This window comes from Carcharhinus amblyrhynchos, chromosome 3 (genome assembly GCF_965287045.1).
Source record: "Carcharhinus amblyrhynchos chromosome 3, sCarAmb.v2.hapA, whole genome shotgun sequence".
NCBI classification, from domain to species: Eukaryota; Metazoa; Chordata; class Chondrichthyes; order Carcharhiniformes; family Carcharhinidae; genus Carcharhinus; species Carcharhinus amblyrhynchos.
Window position 1 is genome coordinate 77947322 of NC_137326.1, and position 23831 is coordinate 77971152.

The following is a 23831-nucleotide window of genomic DNA, read 5'->3' on the forward strand; positions in this document are numbered from 1 at the left end:
GGCCAATGTACCTAACAAGCACGTCTTTTAAACTGAGAGGGAAACAGAGTATGCACAGAATGTTCAGACATTCGTCAATCTCCCTGAGACAATTTCCCCCTCTCCAAGTTCTCATTGCTCAGACTTGATCTCCCTAACAATAGAAGTCTATGACATAGCCTCAATTGAAGTGATCCTCAGAAGTACAAGAGAAATTGATAATGGTAGATTATTCTAAACTAGAATATGCAAGTATATGTAACTGAATAATAATAATAAAGGGGGCATTTGATGAATGTAAAACACCCCTGCCACTAGAGTTTCAGTTAGCTCAATTGTCATGAATGTTAACTTCACTGATGATAATCAATCCCCTGGTCTCCCAGCCAGATTCTCCAGCAACCCTGTTCCACCTGTTCCCAGCACATCATCCAGTTGTCATTCTCTACAGGTGGTAATGTAAGGCCACCAAGCCAGCTGCTTCCTTGAAGGCCAAGAACCATGTTGAAATGGGCATTAGTATGAGGCAATGGACTGGTTGAGATGGTCATTAATGTGAGCTAAGGGACTTGCTGCAGTGGGTATTGATTTGATGCCATTGACCCTGCTGAGATGCATGTTAACCAAAAGCCTCGATGGCTGATGCATCAAGCTTTAAACCTGTGACACTAGATGTTGGGATTGTCTCCAGGAATGACCTTCTTCGTACTTTAGCTATCCTTCTTTCTTCATTATATTCATTCTTTAGATATCCCAGCAATCAGGGAATATGAGGTTCAGGTAAGAAAGTAGAGCTGAGACAGAATATCAACCTTCATCTTCCTGAATGGCAGAGTGGGCTTGATGGGCTACAAGCCTACTCCTGCTCCTATTTCATTTGCTCTTATATACTTAAGACCTCCTACTTGTCACATTAAGAACTGAGATCTGAAATGATGATATCTTGTATATTTTATTTGATGCATATTACATAAATAAAAATCTTAAAAAATAAGTAAAAGAAATAGTTCTAAGGAATGTGTAGGAAGTGAGATAGGGACCACACTGTCATTTTGAATTGATTGGGATTATAATTCCTGTTGCATGTGGAATTATCCAGTTTCGTGCGGTTCCACTTGAATTTGGTTATAACATTTTATATGGTGTCGTTATCGCCGTAAAACTTCCCAAGGTTCAATCTGGTCATCTCTAGTTACAGTCTGAAACCCCTAAGTCTTGATTAGCCCTGAGTGACACTGTGAAGTGCCACTAAATCATTGGCTAATTTTAATAACACCCAAATTGCAAAATTTCAAGGTCAACCTTTCACACACGAGTGTTAGTCAAAAGATTTGGAATCAGAACAGCTCCCTCATCCCAGCTTCCTCCACACAACAGCAAGGATGAAAACAAAATGTATTCAAATATTATTTACAAATCTAAAATAGAATGAGGTAAAAGAAGAAATGGAATGATCCCCTCCCATCTAGCGGTCTACAACTTGTGTAGTGTTGGCTCCTGTACATACACAGTGCACACCAGTTAAAGAAATTATTACATTTCTTTCTAGTGGCATATGGTTTGCAGATGACTTGATTACAGCATTTATAAGTGCAAAATTTTTAAAAATTAATTCACGGGATGGAGCACCACTGGCTGGTATTGCCTAACTGCTCTCCATCTCAAAGGGCGCTTGAAAGTCAACCACATTGCTATGGATTTGGAATCGTGTGTAGGCCAAACCAGGTCTAGGCAGCAGATTTGCTTCCCTAAAAAGGGAACAATCATTTTTATCTAGTACCATGTGCTTTACGTGTCTCAAGGATAGCTCCAATATATGTATAGTACACAGCAGAGAAAAAGTAATTGATTCACTCCTGCCATATGTAAGTGTCATTGACAAGGCCAGCATTTGTTACCCATCCTTAATTGCCCTTGAACTGAGTAGTTTGCTCCGCCATTTAAAAGTTACCCACATTGCTGGGAGTCTTGGCATTACATGTAAGGGTAGCAGATTTTCTTTCCTAAAGGGCATTAGTAAACAGCAATTCTGAGACTAGTATCATATTCCATATTTATTAATTTAATTCAAATTCTACCAGCTGCCACAGTGGGATTTGAACCCATATCTCCAGCGCAACAGTCTAGGCCTGTGCATTACTAAATCCAGTGACATTAACATTACACCACCATCTCCCTGTCAGCTCCTATACATGTTCCATAAACAACTAGTTTAAAAACAACAATTGGCTCCTAGGTGGTGCAAGTCATGGATGTGCTTATAAGGAATTATTTGCATAAAGGTACTTAGAAATGTTTTGTGAAGTTAGTTGAATGTAGGTGTAAAGTGTTATATAATGTTTTACAATTGCAAACCAGCTGTGATAAAATAAAACCTTCTTATCAGCAGAAGTTAAAGTCTAAACTCATCTGGTTAAGTGAGACAGACTGGTGTTGTCTTTTGTTCTTCCTGTCTGCTCATTTCTTGAAATTAATGGTCATTTTTTAGTGCAGTATCATGGATGTTTAGATGGCTCATGGAGTTGTGATCCAGTCTATAGTAAGTGTATCATGAAGTTGTGATCCATGCCATAATAGTTGTACCATGGAGTAGTGATCCAGTCTATAGTAGGTGTGTCATGGAATTGTGATCCCATCTACAGCAGACATGAAGGAAGGCTTTTAGTCTGATCTGCAGAATCTGTGGAAATATGGTCCATTCATGGTGGCTTACGATGAGCATCCTTCATCAGTCACTAATTTGATAGTTTTGGACCAGACGAGTTGCATGGCGCCAATTCTGTCAGCATCCTGGATATGGTAAACCTGAAACTGGAGACGATGGGGAAAGAAAGGAATATTCAGGGTCTGTTACAGTTTAACTTGTGGGAAATGTCACAAAGGTGAGTGACATTTACAGTTGTAATTCAGATAGAATATCCAGCAGGTCTAAATGTTATTGCACTGAGATGGTGAGTGTGCAGAATCTTCTCTTGACATTAATATATAATTTATTGTATGAATATCCATTAGTACATAAACTTATTGTATAAATATCCCACCACTACAATCTAGATTTTCCTAGCACCCCCAAAGCATTTGGAAAAATAAAAACTGAGACATGGAAGATTTTATGAGCATGATTAAATGTTAATCAAATAATTGAGAATTTAAGGTGGACCTTAAGAACCTAACAAAGCATAAGAAGTAGGAGAAGTAGTAGCCCATTTAGCCCTTCAAGCCTGCTCTACCATTCAATAAGATCATGGCTGATCTTTTTGTGGTCTCAGCTCCATTTACCCGCCTGCTCACCGTAACCTTTAATTCCTTCACTGTTCAATAATCTATCAATCTTTGCCTCAAAAACATTCAACGAGGTAGCCTCAACTGCTTCACTTAAAGAAGTAGCGGGGGATGGGGCAGCGTAATCTTATCAAAAAAGCTGCCGAATGAGAATCATGCCCATTTTTTGGGCGAGCTCTCAGCCGCAATCTTATGGCACTTTGAAAAACAAATAAGGCAAAGTATGATTCTTGCCAGAAGAGGGAGTGGGGAATCTAGTGAAGCCAGCTGCTAACTGCTAGAGTGCACTATTATGCATGTGTCTTGATCTCCAATGTATTGTGTAAAATGTACACAGTGCACTGGGAATCTGTCACAACCCCTCCACCCACCACCTTCCTACCAAAACTAACCTCCACATTAAATTTCACCTACCATGTATGTCTGCTGATTTTACCAGTCTTTTTATGTCCTGAGGTCTGTCACTATTCACTACTATTCAAAGCTTGGAGTTTTGTCTAATCTGTAAATTTTGAAGTAGTATATGCCATGCATATGACCCCAGATATGCCCTGTATACTGGCCATATGTATGCCCTATATACTTCTCCCTATATATGCCCTCTATACTGATCCATGGAGTCTGACTCCATACATGCTTTGTATACTGACCCCTGCAAGACACTACTCTATATGACCTGCTAGTCTTGAAGAACAACCATTCACCCCTACCCTCTGCTTTCTATCCCCTAGCCATTAACTTACCACCCCTTTAGGCTTCAATTTTCCTAACAATTCTATTAAGTGGTATTTTATGAAATGCCTTTAAAAAGTCTTTATACACAACGTTAAACACACTACCCTGATCAACCCTCTTCATTACTTCAACAAAGAATGTGGTTATGCAGAATAGGAAGAGTATCTCTACAGCAGTCCCCATACTACTAATATGCTATTCTTACCTGCATGTTAGTCCTATGGGTTGTTCTTTGCTCCATAGCATTCACAATGTTGCTCTGGGTTTACTATTCTGATCATCTCAAATCTGTCCTGCTCTATGGGCAGAATCTTGTGGAGGTGATTGGGCGGGGGTGGGGGGGCATGTTCGTTTGATGGAGAGCTGAGAAAACTCCCACATCACCTCTTTTTTGGGAGAGCCTGCTATGTTAAGTTGCCATTCATACATCTAAAAAGTCTGCAGCAATCCATCCCCGGGATCAAGAAAACTGAGGTCAGGTGTCCTGCCCGGTGAGAGCTGCCTGCCAAACAAAGTAAGAAGTCTCACAACACCAGATTAAAGTCCAACAGATTTATTTGGTAGCAAAAAACACTAGCTTTTGGAGCGCTCGCTGCTCCTTCATCAGGTGAATGGGAGTTCTGTTCACCAACAGGGCATATAAAGACACAAACTCAATTTACAAAATAATGGTTGGAATACAAGTCTTTACAGGGAATCAAGTCTCAAAAATACAGACAATGTGAGTGGAGAGAGCGTTTAAGCACAAGTTAGAAATGCGTATTGTTTCTTGACAGGACAGTTAAAGATTCTGCAAGCCCAGGCAAGTCGTACAGGTTACAGATAGTGTGACATGAACCCAAGATCCTGGTTGAGGCTGTCCTCATGTGTGTCTTCTCTAATGTAAACAGGGGGAGATCTTGATCTCATGTAAATCAGATGGTCAAGTCAGAAACCCCAGTTTATATCTATCCTGACTGCTGTTCCTGTCGGTTTCCAATGTGATCGGGATGGGAGATTTGTCCCCTAGGTGTCTATTATGCATGACAATCAGGCAAATCTGACATTTCACTTCTCTCCTTCTGGCTCAAGAGGTGGCAAACATACATGACTACATGATTATCATCATAATAGACACCTAGGGGACAAATCTCCCACCCCGATCACATTGGAAACCGACAGGAACAGCAGGCAAGAGAGATATAAACTGGGGTTTCTGACTCGACCATCTGATTTACATGAGATCAAGACCTCCCCCTGTTTATAATAGAGAAGACACACGAGGACGGCCTCAACCGGGATCTTGGGATCATGTCACATTATCTGTAACCTCCATGACTTGCCTGGACTTGCAAAATCTCACTAACTGTCCCAGCTGGAGACAATACACATCTTTAACTCGTGCTTAATGCTCTCTCCACTTACATTGTCTGTACCTTTTAAGAACATAAGAACATAAGAAATAGGAGCAGGAGTAGGCCATCTAGCCCTTCGAGCCTGCCTCGCCATTCAATAAGATCATGGCTGATCTGAAGTGGATCAGTTCCACTTTCTCGCTTTCTCCCCATAAGCCTTAATTCCCTTGCCTATCAAAAACCTATCTACCCGTGTCTTAAATATATTTAGCGAGGTAGCCTCCACCACTTAAACGGGCAGAGAATTCCAGAGATTCACCACCCTTTGAGTGAAGAAGTTCCTCCTCAACTCCATTCTAAACTGCGCCCCCCTCATCTTGAAGCTATGCCCTCTAGTCCTGTTGTCCTTTCTGAGCGGGAAGAATCTCTCCACCCCTACCCTATCCATCCCCTTCATTATCTTATACATCTCTATAAGATTCCCCCTCATCCTTCTAAACTCCAACGAGTACAAACCCAGTCTATTTAGTCTCTCTTCATAGTCTAACCCCCTCATCTCTGGTATCAGCCTAGTGAACCTCCTCTGCACTCCCTCCAAGGCCAAAATATCCTTGCGCAAGTGCAGTGACCAAAACTGCACACAATACTCTAGCTGCGGCCTCACCAGTGCCCTGTACAGTTGCAGCAAGACCTCCCTGCTTTTATATTCTATCCCCCTCACTATAAAGGCCAGCATCCTATTCGCCTTCTTGATCACCTGCTGCACCTGCAGACTGGGTTTTGCGACTCGTGCACAAGGACCCCCAGGTCCCTCTGCACCGTAGCATGCTGCAGCTTTTCGCCTTTAAATAGTAATCTCTCCTACTATTATTCCTGCCAAAGTGGATAACCTCACACTTGCTAACATTGTACTCCATCTGCCAGGTGCTCGCCCACTCGCTCAGCCTATCTAGATCCCTCTGCAGACTTTCCACACCCTCCGCACAATTTGCTTTTCCACTCATCTTTGTGTCATCAGCAAATTTTGACTTGATTACCTACTTAAGACTTGATTACCTAATAAAGATTCGTATTCCAATCATTATTTTGTAAATTGAGTTTGTGTCTTTACATGACCTGTTTGTGAACAGAACTTCCACTCATCTGCCGGAGTAGCGAGTGCTCCAAAAGTTAGTGGCTTTTGCTACCAAATAAACCTGTTGGACTTTAACCTGGTGTTGTAAGACTTCTTACTGTGTTCATTCCAGTCCAACACTGGCATGTCCACATCATGACTTCCAAACAAAGGCCAATAGCTTGTCTGTGCTCACAGTTACCTCCAGTGAGCTGATGGCTGCTACCAGTATTACACCCACTGGCCAAGGGTTGAGGAGGCACCCAGGTACAGGTGAGTGATGACGGGATGGGGGAGAGGTGGAGAGGGGAGTCAGCAGCAAGGGTGGTACCTTTTTAACTGAATTCTCTCCGATGCCATTCCCTGTGTCTGACTGTCCAACTTCAAATCAAGCATACAAATACAAGCATTCAGATAAACAAGCATCTTTGTTTAACATCAGCTAACTGAAGTTTTAACCCTTATGCACAAATAATAAAATTAAATGCACGTAAAGCAATATCTTGTTTCTACCTAGGTCTGAGCTCTAAATTGTCGCAAGAATTGAACTTGTCACAAAGTCCTGTCTACCTGCACCTCAAAGCTAATCTCCTTCTCAGCCTGAATGATTGCTTGGATAAACACCACGCTGTTCTGGTCCCTCTCATTTCACTGGTCTATCATGCACAGGATTTTTTTTAACATGTTTCTCTATTCAGAGGCCGACTTTTGCCTGTGTCCTGCCATAGTTGAATGATGTTGGTGGCTGGAGGGGAGGTGAGTGGAGTCATCAGCAGGGATATAACCCATCCAATCTTTCCCAATACTGGTTCTCCCTCAGAAATCAGGTACTGCCTTTGAACGGTCTTGCTGGCATCCACCCTGCACAGTGAGTCCCATGCCTGCCACTGGGTTAATGAGGTGAGCCAGCATCTCCACATCATGGCTGTGTCGATTTTAATGGCAATGGGGCTTAATTATCAACAGAGGGGACAGGCATTCCACTGGCCATCTCACCAGTGACTTAATTGAGATGGAGATGGAAAGGCAGAGTGGGAGACTCCCTAACGACTACCTTCCCAACCTGATTAAATATCCCACCACCACCAAACTCAACATGGGTTGGGGGGTCATTAAGTTCTGTCCCCTGTACCTGTTCCATCATATCCTTTTAACATTATAAACACCTTGGTCAAACCATCACTGAGTTTTCTTTGCTCAAGGGAGTATGAGCCAAGCCTGTCCTGCTTCTTGCTCTAAAATGAATGCAGTGGTCTAGATGGTTAGGAGATTTTCTGGTGCAGTGGGTGGGAGATTATGTGGTGCAGTAATTTAACATTTCCCTAACTCTGGGCCAGAAGCTCCAGGTTCAAGCTCCACTTCACAACTTCTTCACCACAGAAGGGCATATTCATAATGTGACCAAACAGGTTCAGTTTGTAAATCCTTCCTATATGTCTGATGCCAGCAGTAAGAGTAGGAGAATTTCCTGGCCAGCCACACTGCAGAAGGCAATGGCAGATCACTGCAATACATTACCAGGCATAAATATGGAGCAATTCAATGGAAGTCCATGGTTGCCAATCTCCTCTTAGGGAGGAGGAAGGTTCTAAATGGGGGTCTGACCAACACACTGTACAACTAAATCGTAGCAATGAGATCCATTCCCCCTTGAGATAAAGGCCAATATTTTATTAGCTTTTTGACTTGCTTTTTGTACCTGTCTATTAGATTTCAATGATTTGTGTACTTGGGTTCCCAAATCTCTTTGCTTCACTTGGAAAATATTCTGATCTATTTTTCTCGGATCCTAAATGAATGGCTTCACACTCATCACGTTAAACTTGGTCTGCCATAGTCTTGTCCACTCATTTAAACGTTGTCCTTTCATAACTTGCTGATTCCATCTGTCCTTCCTAAACTAATGTCATCCATCTGCAAATTTGGATCTACTACTCTGAACTCTTTAATCCCATGACCAATGAGAATAGTGCAGTGTTGAGACCCCAGAACAGGACCTTAGAAAACATAAATTTTCACATCCTGCTCTTTTCCAAATGACTGAATGTTACTTTATACATTATAAAGCAGACAAATCACAATGGCACTGAGTATTGGGTGACCTAACCAGAGGTCCTTAAAAGAACCACTGCAGGTCACACTTCCAACAGATAATTCTCTGTTTTTGGAGAGAATTTGTTTCTGTTTAAGGATATCATCTAAGAGCAAGGTATCATTTAACTGGCATTTTCACCTGAATTGAAACATCATTCAAATTGACCCCAGAGATATGTAGTGTGAAAAATGATTAGTGTTAGAATAGGGGCAATCATCCTCTATTCGAAACATGTGCTGTACCTGCCCTGGGAGCTTTTAATGAGACCGTGTAGACCGAGAGAGTTTCAGTCTGTCTATTTTTTTTTGGAATAGGCATCATTGGCAAGTCAACATTTGCCCATTCCTAATTGCCCTTGAACCGAGTGGCTTGTTAGGCCTTTTCAGAGGACAGTTGAAAATTAACCACAACGCTGTCGGTTTGGAGTCACTTAGAGGCCAGACCAGGTAAGGACATTGGTGAACTGGATGTGTTTTAATTCCAGATGTATTCATGAAACTTCAATTCTGCCAGCTGCTTTGGTGAGTTTTGAACTCATGCCCTCAGCACATTATCCTGGGCCTCTGGATTATTGGAGCAGTGATCTGACCAATGCGCCATTGTTTCCCCTAAATGTATGTTATACTTTATCCTGGAATGTTAATATTGGGAGAGTTTCTAACCCTGCGCTGTACCTCCCCTGGGCATGTTTGATGGGAATCTCCCTCAGTGGCTAGCCCACCATGTCTCTAATGTGGAATTTTTGATTAAGCAGGAATGTTGATTTGTTATAATAGCCCTATCAACCCCTCCAAAATAAGGCCCAGAAGTTTACCTTGTTTAAGAAGATGTCAAAATAGGCTGTGTTCCAGTAAAGACCCTCACCATCCTGAATCTGCAGAAGCATCTTCACGTAACTGTCGATACGCTGGCGAAGGGAGGGGACAAGGTGGGTCATGTGTATCTGTAGGTATTTCTCAGGATTATCAGTGAAATCTTCCACTTTCTTGTAAATGGTTTGGAAATCAAATTGGGGTGGAAAATCTTCGTGGAAAAGATTGATCTCATGCATGAAGTAGTTGGGGAGATTGCGGAGGGCGAGGCAGCGGAGGAGCACCACTAACATTCGATAAACAGATGATTCCAAGTCAGCCCAGTCCTCTGGAGCTGGGAAAAACTTCATGGCCCAGAGTAACACCACCTGGTAAAATCAAAAATATAACTGGTAATAGTCAAGCATTACACTTAGTGAATGGTAATAGTCCAAAGTACAATATGGAGCATTACCAGTCAATGGACTTGAAGAACTTTATGAAAGTTGTATGAACTCAGCTAGTACATTATTTTGTTCTTTGCGCATTCTTGTGGGGTGTGGGCATTGTTGGCAATGCCAATATAGAATCATTGAATCCAACAGTGTAGAAGAAGCCATTCAGCCCATTGAGTCTGCACTGACCACAATCCCACCCAACTCTATCCCCATAACCCCATGCACTTACCCTAGTTAGTCCCCCTGACACTAAGGGGCAATTTAGCATAGCCAATCCACCTAACCCACACATCTTTGGACTGTTCATCCTCAGTTGTCCCTGAGAAAGTGGTGGTTCTTAACTCTGCAGTCCGTGTGGTGTGGGTACATCCACAGTGCTGTTAGGGAGTGAGTGCCAGAGATTTGACCCAATGACAATGAAGGAACAGTGATATACTTCCAAATCAGGACAGTGTGTCATGTAAAGAGGATCTTGGAAGAGATCTTGTCTCCATGTGTCTTCCTTGACAAAACTTTGGCAAGATGCTTCAGTGCAGCTCCTTCAGGTAGGGTTTTCCAGGATTTCACCCCAGCAACCATGAAGGAATGGTGATGTATTTCCACATCAGGTTGGTCAGTGACTGTTAACCCATCCTTAGGACAGCATTAAGGCCCAGTCATTATGTTCTGATCCATTTGGTACTTTGCATAATTGTTTTTCTGTGAGCCCTTTGTACCTTCTGAAAAAATCTGGTGTTTACTCAGTTAACAATCTAAATACATACTCAACATATCCATCAATTCTCTTCCATTTCTGGTTGTTGGTTGTCCTTAACCATGCCTCTTTAGTATTAGCAGTAAACACACTCAATGTCAGTATATTAACTCAAATGCCAAATTCTTGGACTGTCACCTGTGTAAACACAGTAATATTTTACTCTAGGTCTTGGGACTTTGCTCTATGCATACACCAGACAAATCAGGATCTTATTAAACCCCTTGACCTGCCTGCTCATCTGAGGGAGGGTTGGGATGGTTCAAAATTGTTTTAGCTGGGAGTTGATGTTATAATTGAGTGACTAAAACCAGCTGATCAAAAGGGAGGAAGAGATGATTAGAAATTTCAGGTGTGTTCTCTCATCTCCAAGGTTGGAATTCTGCTACCATTCTCACTGAGATCAGGGGTAAGGGAATTGCAGCGTGCTCTTACAGGGTTTGGGGTTAAATAAATATGAGGGAAATGTAGAATATAGCAATGCAAACTGTACATTGACAGCCTGAGTTTCACATCCTTACAACACCTTCAGATCTCCAAGCTAGCAATCACAGAGCAGATTCCATAGCGTACAAGGCTGTGTCATGCAAAGGAAAAGTTGAGATCATTTGAATTAAACCTGAACAAACTTCTATGGAACCATGTGGGACTAAGATGCAGTTCTGCACTTCATCTACATTTGACTCAAGATTTGGATGATTATGACCCCACCTCTTTTAAAGATTCCAAGAGTACGTACAATGTTTATATAAAGTATAGTAAGAAGTCTCACAACACCAAGTTAAAGTCCAATAGGTTCATTTGAAATTACGAGCTTTTGGAGCGCTGTCCCTTATAAACCAGTTGGACTTTAACCTGGTGTTGTGAGACTTCTCATTGTACTTACACCCCAGTTCAACGCGGGTATCCCCACATCATATATCAAAGTAGTTTTCTCACCTTAAGCTGGTTAAATGTCACTCCTCGTTTATGTTCCCCCGGAAGCCAGTGGTCCGTTTTAATCCTGTCCAGTATGCACAGGCTGTCCAGACGATGGCCCCCATCAGCATCTGCTTTCTCTAGCAACTTCCACATTGGTCTTTCGAAACAAAATCTAGATTTGGAACACAGGATGGATCTCACCTTCAGTGAAAACATTTAGTTCTTCTTTAAATATAACGGAGATCCTAGGAAGCAATGTTTGACATTGATGGTTCTTGGCATTTGTCATTACCCTATTAGTGCATGTTGTTGTGCTGGTCGTAATGGAGATGTTAGGAGATATATCATGAAGTGGTCACTGAGTCTATTATCATATTCAGTAGAAAGTTGTCTATAGTAATTATAAATGTAACCTGGATCAGATCCTGTATGTCATTTGAGAACAGTATAATGAGACTCTTGGAGTGGGATTTTCCCGTCCCACCTGCTGTGGGAAAATTTGGTGGACAAGCAAAAGGTCCGTTACTTTGAGCAGGAATTTCCAGCTCCTGCCCGTATGGTCAGAGTAGCCTTTTTTTTATTTGTATGGTTGGGGGAGCAGTTATGGTGCAATGTTGAGATTAACAAGTAATTCAACAGCTTCATCTGACGCAATGGGAATTATTATGATGCTACCAGAAATGGATCTCTCAGGGCAGGAGTTCAGTACATGGGTGATAATCTGAATAAATTCACAATTTGAGCTGATCTTCATGTTCCATTTGTGGAGCACATGACCAGATCTTCTCTGATCCATTCTCAAGCAATTGAGGGATGTCTGGATTTTTCACACAGGTTGAAACCTGGGACTTCACTGCTCAATTCAGTGACCAAGTTACAGTTGGTAACATTTGCAGTTAACCAAGAGGTGTGCCATTGTGATGGAGGAGGCTGGCATTAGTTTCTAGGGTGTGAAGTATGTTCCAACTGGGGCTACAGGATTTCAGATGAATGGTTTTTCTTTGAGGCTCTGTATTAATGGGAGACCCTCATAGGCCTTTCAGCCAGTGATGTTCTTTGTGGGAGATATTTTCCCTGTGGATATCAGAAAGTTCAATACATGCTACTACAGGAAGCCACTTGAGTTGTGTTGATTTCGAAGTCCCAGAAATTATCCTCATGATGTCCTGGAGGTGGACATCTACCACTCCTGAGCCAGGTTGAGCAATGGTACTCTGTTGTTCTGTGTACCAGGGTGAGTGAAGCACCATGTAATGTATTGGCTCTGCTGCCGAAGTGGTACCAGTGATTTCCCCTGTGAGATACACTCTCATCTTGACTATGGCTTTAATTTTCTGGAGATGTGGCCAGCAGGTCAATATATGGCTAAGAGTGATGCCAAAATATTTTGATTTTGGGTTGTGGGAGGACTGATCCCTGTTGAATCCTCTTCTTGGCTATCTGTGTGTGGCTGATTTAATCTCCGAGGGGCACAGGAAGTGTTGGCTGTTGATCATGGAGTTGATCCGCTGTAGGGTTTTCACATGATAGGTGAACTTGAAGAGTTTCCACAGCATTCCTGTGCACCACACTAGGTCATAGACATGTACAGGTAAGTCAATAGAGGTGGTTCCTGTCTTCAGATCTTTCTGGAAATGAGTTGAAATAGTTGTCATGATGCCTGATTTGGCTTTATGGTGCTTCAGCCTGTAAGGTGATTTAGTAATATACTACAACCTGAACTTTGAATGGATATTGCTACTCACATTGACACTGCACACCAAAACAACTGCTCATTTTGATGATGGATCCCAAAATGGGTTCCATGGCAATAGATTATCATTGATTCAGTTGACTACCAAGCTGGCTTCTGAGATAACCCCAAATTTAGCATTTTGTCTGCTCTTAGGCTAGGGTAGACATGCTAAGAAATTTAATCTGGATACTGCCTGGTAAAGATACTTCACAACCTGAATTAATATCATCACATCATACAACAAAGATGAAGGCCATTAGACCTGTTGTGTCTCTTCTGGCTCTTTCAAAGAGTGTGGTGCATAATCCCATGTGCTCACTTTGTGCTTATAAATTTGCAACTTCCTCATTATCAAGTACCTATCCAACTCTCTTTCTAGATCATTTATAGGAGCAATTTTCACCACAACATTCCAGGTAGAGCAGCCCAGACCTTGATAACACTCTGGGGCAAATTTTCCCATCCTGCCCGCCACAGGAAATGTAGTGGGTGAGGGGTGGACCGTGGATAGGTCCATTGACCTTGAGCAGGATTTTCCAGTTTCGGGACGAACATGATTGGAAAATGCCGCCCTCGCATGTGAAAAAATTCTCTTCTTCCATTCTCAAGATCTCTTCATAAGACAATCCCCTCATCTCTGAACTGCCTCTAATGCCACTACACCCTTCCTCAAATATAGGGACTGTACACCATACTCTGGGTGTGAATTCACCAATGCCTTATATAGTTGTAGCAGCACTTCCTTACTATTATATTGTCAATTCAGCTACAAATGCCAAAATTCCATTTGCTTTCCTTAGTACCTGTTGTACCTGCATACCAGTTTTCTACGACTTGTGCATGAGGACACCCAAATCCCTCTGCATCAAAGCACCCTGAAGTCTCTTTCCATTTAGATAATAAGTTGCCTTTCCATTTTTCTGTCCAAAATGGATAACCTCACACTTATTCATGTTAAACTCCATCTGCCGCATTTTGGCCCACTCATCTCACCAATCTATTTCCATTTCTAAATTTCTTATTTCTTCATTGCAACTTACTCTCCCACTTATTTTTGTGTCATCGACAAAGTTGGTTGTGCTACCTTCTATCTCTCTTTCCAAGTCATTAATATAGACTTAAATAGGTGAGACCTGAGGATTGACAACTGTGGCAGCCCACTAGTTCCATCTTGCCAACCACAAAAAGACTCATTAATCACGACTCTCTGCCTTCTGTCAGTCAGCCAGTCTTTTATCCAAGCTAATCAATTACCCCTAGCCCCATGTGATATTACTTTGTGTATGTCACTTATTCGACTATCTCTCTAAAGTTTAGATGTACTACTTCTACAGAATGTCCATCATCTGGCTTGTTACATCTTCGAAGAACTATGGCCGTGATTCTCCCAAAAGTGCTGAATTGGCAGGAAAACTGTTCTAAATCCCAAATAGTTCAGTCAGCTTCAGCCGCTCACCTGAATCTCTGCACTCTGTACACTGAAGAGCTCCCAGTCATGAATATCATTAAACCCAAGGGGCTGGGGCCTATTCACACTGGAATTTGACAGGTCTGGAGCTCTGAGCGTGCACGGTGGCCAAAGCTGTCAACCCACCATTTGCTGGCCAGCCCAATCGCTGGCCAGCCTGGGACCACTGCAGTGCTGCCCCTCCACAGCCTGACTGCAGTCCCCACAGCAATTCCCTGGCCAATCCTGACCCTCCCCACCCCAGAGCACCCGATGTCCAGGCCCCCCCCCCCCCAGCAGTAGCAATTCCCCCCCAATCGCTGCCCTCCCTGCATCCCAGATTGATCCAGTCTGCAGTGGCAGCGGGACCCCCTACCCCCACTGATTGCCCCTAGTCCCCACCTGCTTAGCACTGCCTGATGCCTGGTGGGCAGTGCCAAATTACCCCTTGGGCATGGGCACTTTACTCTTTGGGCAGTGCCAGGGAGTGCAGACTGGCACTGCCAGGGTGCCCATACCCCAGAGGCACCACCCTCCTGTCGCCCAACCCTCCTGTCGCACCACCCTCCTGTTGTCCCCAATTGCACCCCGCCCCTTCATTTTGGCAGGATTACCCGCTAGTGGGCAGTTAGTCTGAACCCCGCTGGAATGAAGTACTTCTGGCAGGATGGGAGATTCGATCAGAAACTGAAAGGTCCCGAAAATTACCTAATATGCATATTTCAAACAGAAATACCTGCCCTCCCACTAGTTTCCAGCGTGGTCTGACCAGCGACTGTTCGCCAACTCTGGGAGATGCGCACGCATTCCTAGCGCATGTGCAAATCCCTATCCAAGGCCACAGATGTGTGTCTCCCACTGTGACCCTACAGAAAAGTTGCAAGTCGCAATGGGAGAATCATGGCCTATGATTCTGGACATCTGGTAATATTCCAATTTAATCCTGTTTTTATAGTTAATAAAGACTTCAAACAGTGTGTTCCTTATATAGATCCAACTAATCAAGAAGTACAAACTGTTCAAAACTGAACTTCCTGCCTGTGAAGTCCAACATCAGGTCAAAGGCCAATCTTTACGGAGATGACTGCAGCACATAACAAAATATCGTAGCTAGTTTACATCATTTCATCCAAGGCACTTCACTTCAAATCCACATATTAAGCTCATCTTTCTGCACACCTATCTGTAACTGCAACATTATTTTCTGCATCCTCTCCTTTCCTTCTCCCCTATGTACTCTATGAACGATATGTTTTGTCTGCATTGCGTGCAAGAAACAATACCTTTCACTGTATCCTAATACATGTGACAATAAATCAATATTATCAAACAAACTTACACTATTTTGAGGATGCTGAATTGATGGAATCGAACCATACGCAGCATGCTTTTTTCAGAGCTTTATCTGCACCATGAATGGCAAAAATTTGTATTTTCAGAGGAATATGGATAGAACCACAAAATTTGATAGCCCAAACACTGACAAAAATTCTAGAATTTTCAATAATGAAACTCGACATACTATTCACTATAGCTCAATTATCATAAGGACAGAAGACACTTTACCTCCATTGGTAGTAAGTTCCATTGCTGATGTCAATGTTCTCGGGACTTGCCTGCTTGCTTGTCTCTGGAATGCCCTTCTCATTCTGATTACCATCCTCAAGAAGCTTCTCCATGGCTCTCTTAACCACGGGAATGATGTTAACTCGTAAGGGCTTCATCACATTTCTTAGAACCAGTGTTATCCGAGGCCCATCAAAATTCAACAAAGAAGCATTCACCTCTCCTATGGTGGTGACAGATGTACTATGGTGAGAGATTGTATACACCTGAGCAAGCTATCTGACTGAACACGTTAACACTTTCTTGAAGTACAATTATTGTAATAAAGACCCTAACATTAAGCAACCTCATCACTAGGATGTTCTGTTATCTGGATACACATGCTAGAGGTTAATCACAGAAGCAAATGAGTCTATATTCACAGCCTAAATCAAGAGTGTTAACAAACAAAATCCAGCACTAAGCCAAAGAAGATATTAGATAATATGACCAAAAGCTTGGTCAAAGTGATAGGAGTGTCTTAATGGAGGAAGGAGAGGTAGAGAGAATATGAGCAGTTCCGTGACTTTTTCCCATTCTTACTCGCCTGACTCCTGAGAATAATTTGATCTTTAAAACTTTCCTGTACGTCGTTACCTGACCAGAAAACAGGAATAAACAAATAATCTAAAGGATCCAATATAACCCTTGACACCTGATGGAAACCAAAATTAGCAGCCACTTGAAATATCCATGGGAACTTACCATACTACTGCCTCACTCTTTCCCCACCATCCGCCCTCCCCCTCCCCCCCCACCCCCGAATAATTTTATAATCTTCCCTAGGATGTAATTTTAACCTGTTCCTTTGAGCAGGCAAGAAGGATGGTCGGTAAGAGGTAACACAGACCTTACATTAAAGATTAAGAGATGATCTAATCGAGGTATTTAAAAGATTTAAACAGATAGAGAAATTATATCCTTTGGTTGGGGGAAATGAAGAGTGAGGGGTTGGACACAATCCTATTATTGGAGCTGAGGCAGCAGTTACATCAGATCAGTCAGCTGTTTTCTGGGATGGAGAGGGGTTATCTAATGAAGATTTAGGAATTATCACAGTAATTAGGAGTATCCATTTAAAATGGAGATGAAGAGAATTTTTTTCTGAGGGTGGTGAGTCTGTGGAACTCTCTTCCCTAGAATGTAGCTGGGGCAGTTGATTGAATATTTTTAAGGCTGAGGTAGATAGATCCTTGACGAACAAGGGAGTGAAAGGATATCAAGGGTAGGCAGGAAAGTGAAATAGATCTTATTGAATGGAGGAATAGGTTTGAAGAGCCAAATGGCCTACTCCTAATTCATATGTTCATATGTATGCAAGTTGGGTGGTGGTACAAGAGTGGCAATAGGCAGTTTCAGTGACAATGCAAATATATGGCTTAAAGCTCATCTTGGGGTCAAATACAAGGTTGTGAACAGTCTAATTTTAGCAGCTACCAGGGAATACCAATAATACAGATTGATATGAAGCTTGATCCATCCCCAGCAACACAAAATGCTCCCACCTTCCAATATAAATTTAGGGCATGCACAATAATGACATTCCCATTTTTCCATTCTCATAGGGTCATTAGTGTAATATTCCAGGACCCAACTTTCAGACATGGGAATAGAGGATGCTGTAAAAACTCAGCAGGTCTGGCAGTATCTATGAGGAAAGAAAACAGAATTAACGTTTCGAGTTAATGGGCCAGGAAATAGCAAATGGAATTTAATGTTGGCAAGTGCGAGGTGGTCCACTTTGGTAGGAATAATGGTAGGAAGGACTATTTCTTACGTGGCGAAAAACTGCAGCAGGCGACGGTGCAGAGGGACCTCAGGGTCCTTGTGCATGAGTCGCAAAAACCCAGCTTGCAGATGCAGCAGGTGGTCAGGAAGGCGAATGGGATGCTGGCCTTCATAGCGAGGGGGATTGAATATGAAAGTAGGGAGGTCTTGCTGCGGCTGTATAGGGCATTGGTGAGGCTGCAGCTGGAGTACTGTGTGCAGTTTTGGTCACCGCACTTACGCAAGGATATTTTGGCCTTGGAGGGAGTGCAGAGGAGGTTTACTAGGCTGATGCCGGAGTTGAGGGGCTTGAGCTATGAGGAGAGGCTGAATAAATTAGGCTTGTACTCGTTAGAGTTTAGAAGAACGAGGGGAGATCTCATTGAGACATATAAGATGATGAATGGGATGGATAGGATAGAGGTGGAGAGACTCTTCCCACTCAGAAAGGACAGTAGGACTAGGGGGCACAGCTTCAAGATAAAGGGGGGGTGGTTTAGAACGGAGTTGAGGAGGAACTTCTTCACTCAAAGGGTGGTGAATCTCTGGAATTCTCTGCCCGTTGAGGTGGTGGAGGCTGCCTCGCTAAATATTTTTAAGACGCGGGTTGATGGGTTTTTGATAAGCGAGGGGATTAAGGGTTATGGGGAGAGGGCGGGAATGTGGAACTGAGCCACGACAGATCAGCCATGATCTTATTGAATGGCGGGGCAGGCTCGAAGGGCTAGATGACCTACTCCTGCTCCTATTTCTTATGTTCTTATGTTCTTATGTTTCTTATGTCCTCTTCATCAGAAGGAGACTGTATTAGATTTAAAGTGCAACTGTGAGAAATGGCGACAAATAGTAGCAACTTTAAGAGCATTCTTAATGTTCTTAGATTTGTTACTTTTGTTGTAGTCTCTCACAGTTAAACTTTAATAGTTCTGATGAAATGTTAACTGTGCTTCATCTCCTTACAGATGCTGTCAGACCTAATGAATTTGTCCAGGGTTCTCTGTTGTTGCTTCAGATTCCAGCAACTGCAGTATTTTGCTTATTCCAGACATGGTGCTGGATTTACAGGCCCCTACCTGTTTTTGGCTGGGGGGGGGGTGGAGGTAGAAGATGTGGGAGCACCTTATCCCCCCGACCTAAGTTGCCGAATAGATTGCATTCCCTAAGGCAGATTAAGGCCTTTAAGGCCAATTATTGCCCACATAAGGCTTTCACTCTGCCTCTGCTGCCAGAATACACTGGCTAGTGGAAGACAGTCTGAAGTATTTTTCATGACCTTTGAACAAAGGGAAGAAGAAAGATGGTTACCTCCTTTGAAGGTCCCCTATGCACAATGTGGACATTCCTCCCTATGATCTTAACCCCCAAATACTTTCCCTCCTGGCCTCCAAAACGGTTGCCATCTCTTCGCACCCCATCCTTCGGGTGTCTGTTCCTTTCCCACCTTAAAACAGATTTATCTTGGCCTGGGATCCACTAATCTTCATTCAGGGGTCTGCTTGCAGTCCTAGCAGCACACCACTACTCAGTAGTGAGGGAGGGTGGGTTGCTGGTTTTTGTGAATGTATTATTTCCACACTGACGCACTTCCAAGTTAACACCCCAAGCACTGGGTATAAGCCCAGTTTGAAGTGTGGTTCTCCTGACTGGATGTGGAGACTGTCATGATCTGCATTTAGTCAGGATGCAAAGGTGGCAGAGTACCTTGTAATTAAACATTCAGATGCCCAGCCTTCATTGTCTTCAGTTACGTGATGAAACTGGGATGGTTGAATTAGTCAGTGGCTGAATTTATCAGTGGCTGAATTAGACAGTATTAGAATGAACAATGAAATAAAAACAGAAAATGCTGCAAACACACAGAAGTTCAGGCAGCATTTGTACAAGACAGTGAGAGAACGAGACAGAATTTAGAAGATGCTAGAAATGAACAGCTGTTCAGCCAGCAGAGAACTGGTGGAAAGGGAAAGGTCTGTGATAGGGAAGAAGGAAAGGAAATGACAAAAAAAGGATGATGGTACAAGGCAAAGGAAGATGATAATGGAACAAAAATGAAAACAAAATCAGGGTCCAGAGGTCAGGTTGTGAATGTCTACAAGAATGTGGGAGTGGTGTTTAGGATCTAGAGCTGCTCAGACTTAAAGGCTGTAAATTAATTGGCATAAAGATGAGGTTTCGTCCTGCAAACTTGCATTGAGCTTCATCATTCAAATTAAGTTATTCAGCTTTGAGTGGCATTTGTAAGACAGCTGCAAAAGAATTGTTCTGCCAACTAGCTGAAGGTTTTGGCATTATTTAGGTATGATGTACACTACAGTCAGGTGAAAGCTCAGGTATCAGAATCCTGACTGAAACAACTCCCAACTTTCTGTGCTGTGACGACAGCTCCCAGGAGCCAAACCAGTTTTACAAAGTTTCACTGTAAATTGCCTGACCCAACCAGTTTCTGCAATCTACAGAAGAGAAGCTGATTACTTTTGGGGGCAGGGAAAGGAAGCCTCATGTAGAGAAATTTCCTTCATCCAGTTTTATTCAAATCAATTCAACATTATTGAACTAAATGGAAACAAATCAACATATCCGCCCAGATGAACTAGTTTGGAGATCACAGTGTTGATATAATATTAAATCATAGAACTTCTCACACACAAGGTCATTCAGCCCTTCTCTAACTGCAGCTATCAGTTTTAATCATAACTGGGGAGATAGCGTCGTAGTGGTATTGTCACTGGACTAGTAATCCAAAGACCCAGGGTAGTGCTCTGGTGACCTGTGTTTGAATCCAATCACGACAGATGGAAAAATTTGAATTCAAAAAAAATCTGGAATTAACCTAACTAGCACATCTTTTGGACGGGGGGGTGGAAACCAGAACACCTGGAGGAAACCCATGCAGACACAGGGAGAATGTGCAGACTCCGTATAATCAGTGATCCAAGCTGAGAATTGAACCTGGGCCCCTGACGCCGTGAGGTAGCAATTCTAACCATTCCTCGTCCTCAGGTGGCCACACAAAGCATTCTAATAATTCACTGTATTAATGGTGTCTTCTATTTTTTTTCTTCATTCTTCAGATAATAATACTGGAGCTATGTCTGTTTGTTACTCTCACTTGTCAATGAATGGAAGCAGTCTATTTATCCTCTCAGATGTTTTCATCTTTTTGTAAACTGCTATTAGGTACCTCTCATTTTCTCTGTTCTAGTGAAAAAGCCAAGTTGTTTAATCTCACTTGATAAATATAATTTCTCTGTTCTCATTATGTCACAGCTTCTCTGTCACATGGTCATGGTAAATGTGAAAATATAATTGCACTGATTAAGCAGTGACTAAAATCTAAAAGCGATAATTGTATGTTGCTTTTATTTTCAGATATAATTTGACAGTGTTTCTTATATAAAGCTTGACCTACATTGATTCCCAGTCAGCAATGACTTGACTTTCTACACACCACATTTTCACTCGGGAATAGAGAGCTTATTATTAAATGTGTAATAGCACAGAACTAGAATGTTTGGCAAACAGTGGGCAAGACACAGAGGGATTACTGCGAGACGCAGACAGGTGAGGACATGTATTCTTCTGTGGAATAACAAGCAACAGGAGTAAACAAAGCATAAAGCGATCTAGGGTTTCAAATTATAATATTCTTAAAGTTTGAATGCTTGTTAATAAGATATCTTAAATAGAGACATTTGGGATTTTATAAATTATGGTATAGAGTACAGTAAGAAATGAAGTTATACAAGACAACAATTTAACCATAATTGGAGTAGTGAGCATTCCATTATAATAAATCTATCAATGCCATAGAAAATGTACAGTGTAGATTCACTAGAATGGCCAAAGATGTTATAGTTGCGAGTAGAGACTTCAGATTTTGACAATAGAGTACTTAGAAATTTAGTCAATGATTTTTTGACTATAAATGGCTTTTGTTGGGTGAATTGGGAATTGGCAATTAGCAATAAAAGAAAGGGAAATTTCTTATTGGGTTGCTGAAGCATGGGATAATCTATCACATGGAGATTTTTTAGGCAGTTACAATTACTTCTTTTCAGAGAGTATTGCAACAGGGAGAGAACAGTCCAGGACAGCAGGTTTCACTCTGGATTGCTGTAGCAAAGGCACAACACTGATGCAATGGGCCAAATGGTTTTCAATCCAGCTGGAATGCACTTAAATAGCAATTCTTTTTCAATTCTCTGCTAGAAAAGCATTTGTTCATGGAAAGTGGTGTCGCTGGTAAGGGCAGCAGCATTTACTGCCCGTCCCTAACTGCCCTTGAGAAGATGGCATTTAGTCTCTTTGTGTACCGCTGCAGTCCACGCAGTGTAGATACACGCAACCCCTTAAGGGAAAGAGTTCCAGAGTTGTAGATTATTGTCTTTCTGTTGGTATTAGCTGATCGTTGAAGGAGAGGACTAATTGCATGAAGCATTTCTAACATAGTTAGGATCAGGTGCGCTAAGAGGACTGTGGTGCCACAAGCAATACTTTCTTCCTGCCTAACCTTGTACCAACTGATGGTTTAATTAGAGCAAGTAAGAGATAAGGGGCAACACTGACAGGACTTCAAAGTAGAATTAGTAAAGGGAAGTTAATGGAATGTCACCCTATAGTTATTAGGCTAATTGCATCAAAGCAGAAGCGCTACAGTTAAAGCATTGGGTCTGCACAAAGAAATACAAATGGAGGTGAAGAAGGAACAACTATTACAGACCAATCAATTCTACAATCAGGTGGTGGAGAAGGATAACACAATGAAATAAAGGATAGATGGAGGTCAATTGATAGTTCTCTGTTATGCAAGATTAATCACTTGCTGTCAATAAATCAGCATTTCATAATTCAGTGGGAAGTATTGATCCTTATGTTCTATACACAAGACCTGACTCTGAATGGATTAATGCTCAGTAGTACACTGACAAAATTCATTAGATTCCATGTGCACTATCTGACTTGTGGGTAAATCAATATTACATTAAGGTGTCCATTACCAACTGTCTGTTACTCTGATGGTGCCCATATCCCTTTTACATAGACTATCTGACTCTTGGTGAATCAATGGTCTGGATTTTGCTGAACTCAGGGTCCTTAATAAATGATATGGCTCAGTGCTTCTCCAGGCCATGCATTCCCCCATAGAGTTGGTCATTTTATTGCCAGGTATTAATTTAAAGAGCAAGAGACAGACTCTAACATCTGCTTCTTACCTGGATTAAGAAGAAAGTTCTGCTCGCAGTAAACAATGGCTCCTTTGATAAGCTCCTTCAGAATATTTATGACTCTGCCAGGGATGAGGTGTCCACTGCACTGGGATGACTCTGGAAGTGGGTGGAATATATCACTCCCAGACCATCTCCGTTCACCTTCCTTGGGAACAGTCAGATAAGCCAAGCCCTTTCTCGGAAAGGTTTGATGATTGATTCCATCCACATTGTAAGGGCTGTCACAGCTCTCTTCAACCTTTAAGGTCAAATCATTGAACCATAGAGTAACCTCCATATCCAACTCATCAAACTCTGTCCTGAGATTGTAGTCAAAGCAGGCGTGCTCCCTGGAATAGTCCACCTGGAACCTGTAGTCCTGCTGCTGGACCCTGTCAAGAATCGTGAAGAGAATGTCTTCACATTTCTGTATTTCAATGATCTTCATGTTCTGGTGAGCTTTAATTCCTGACAAGTATCTCTGATACCAGCCAAGCCTGTCGCTGCTTGACAACCACATACTGGCAGTGTTGTCTATTGTCTTGCGGCTATTGCTGAATGCCTCTGTTCGCTGCTCCAACAGCCTAGCTTTGTGAATGTGTAAAGT

At 42.3% G+C, this 23831-nt stretch overlaps 1 protein-coding gene across 1 annotated transcript; it reads right to left on the reverse strand.

Moving 5' to 3' along the window:
- Window positions 1-912: 912 nt before the first annotated feature.
- Window positions 913-23813, reverse strand: LOC145340883 (protein mab-21-like 4). Its single transcript, XM_080185414.1, has 5 exons — window positions 23231-23813; window positions 16212-16434; window positions 11482-11635; window positions 9354-9719; window positions 913-2790 (listed from the first exon to the last, which is right to left on the reverse strand). The coding sequence occupies exons 1-5, from the start codon at window positions 23742-23744 to the stop codon at window positions 2689-2691; spliced, it is 1359 nt and encodes a 452-aa protein (XP_080041540.1). The 5' UTR covers window positions 23745-23813; the 3' UTR covers window positions 913-2688.
- Between the last annotated feature and the right edge of the window lie 18 nt (window positions 23814-23831).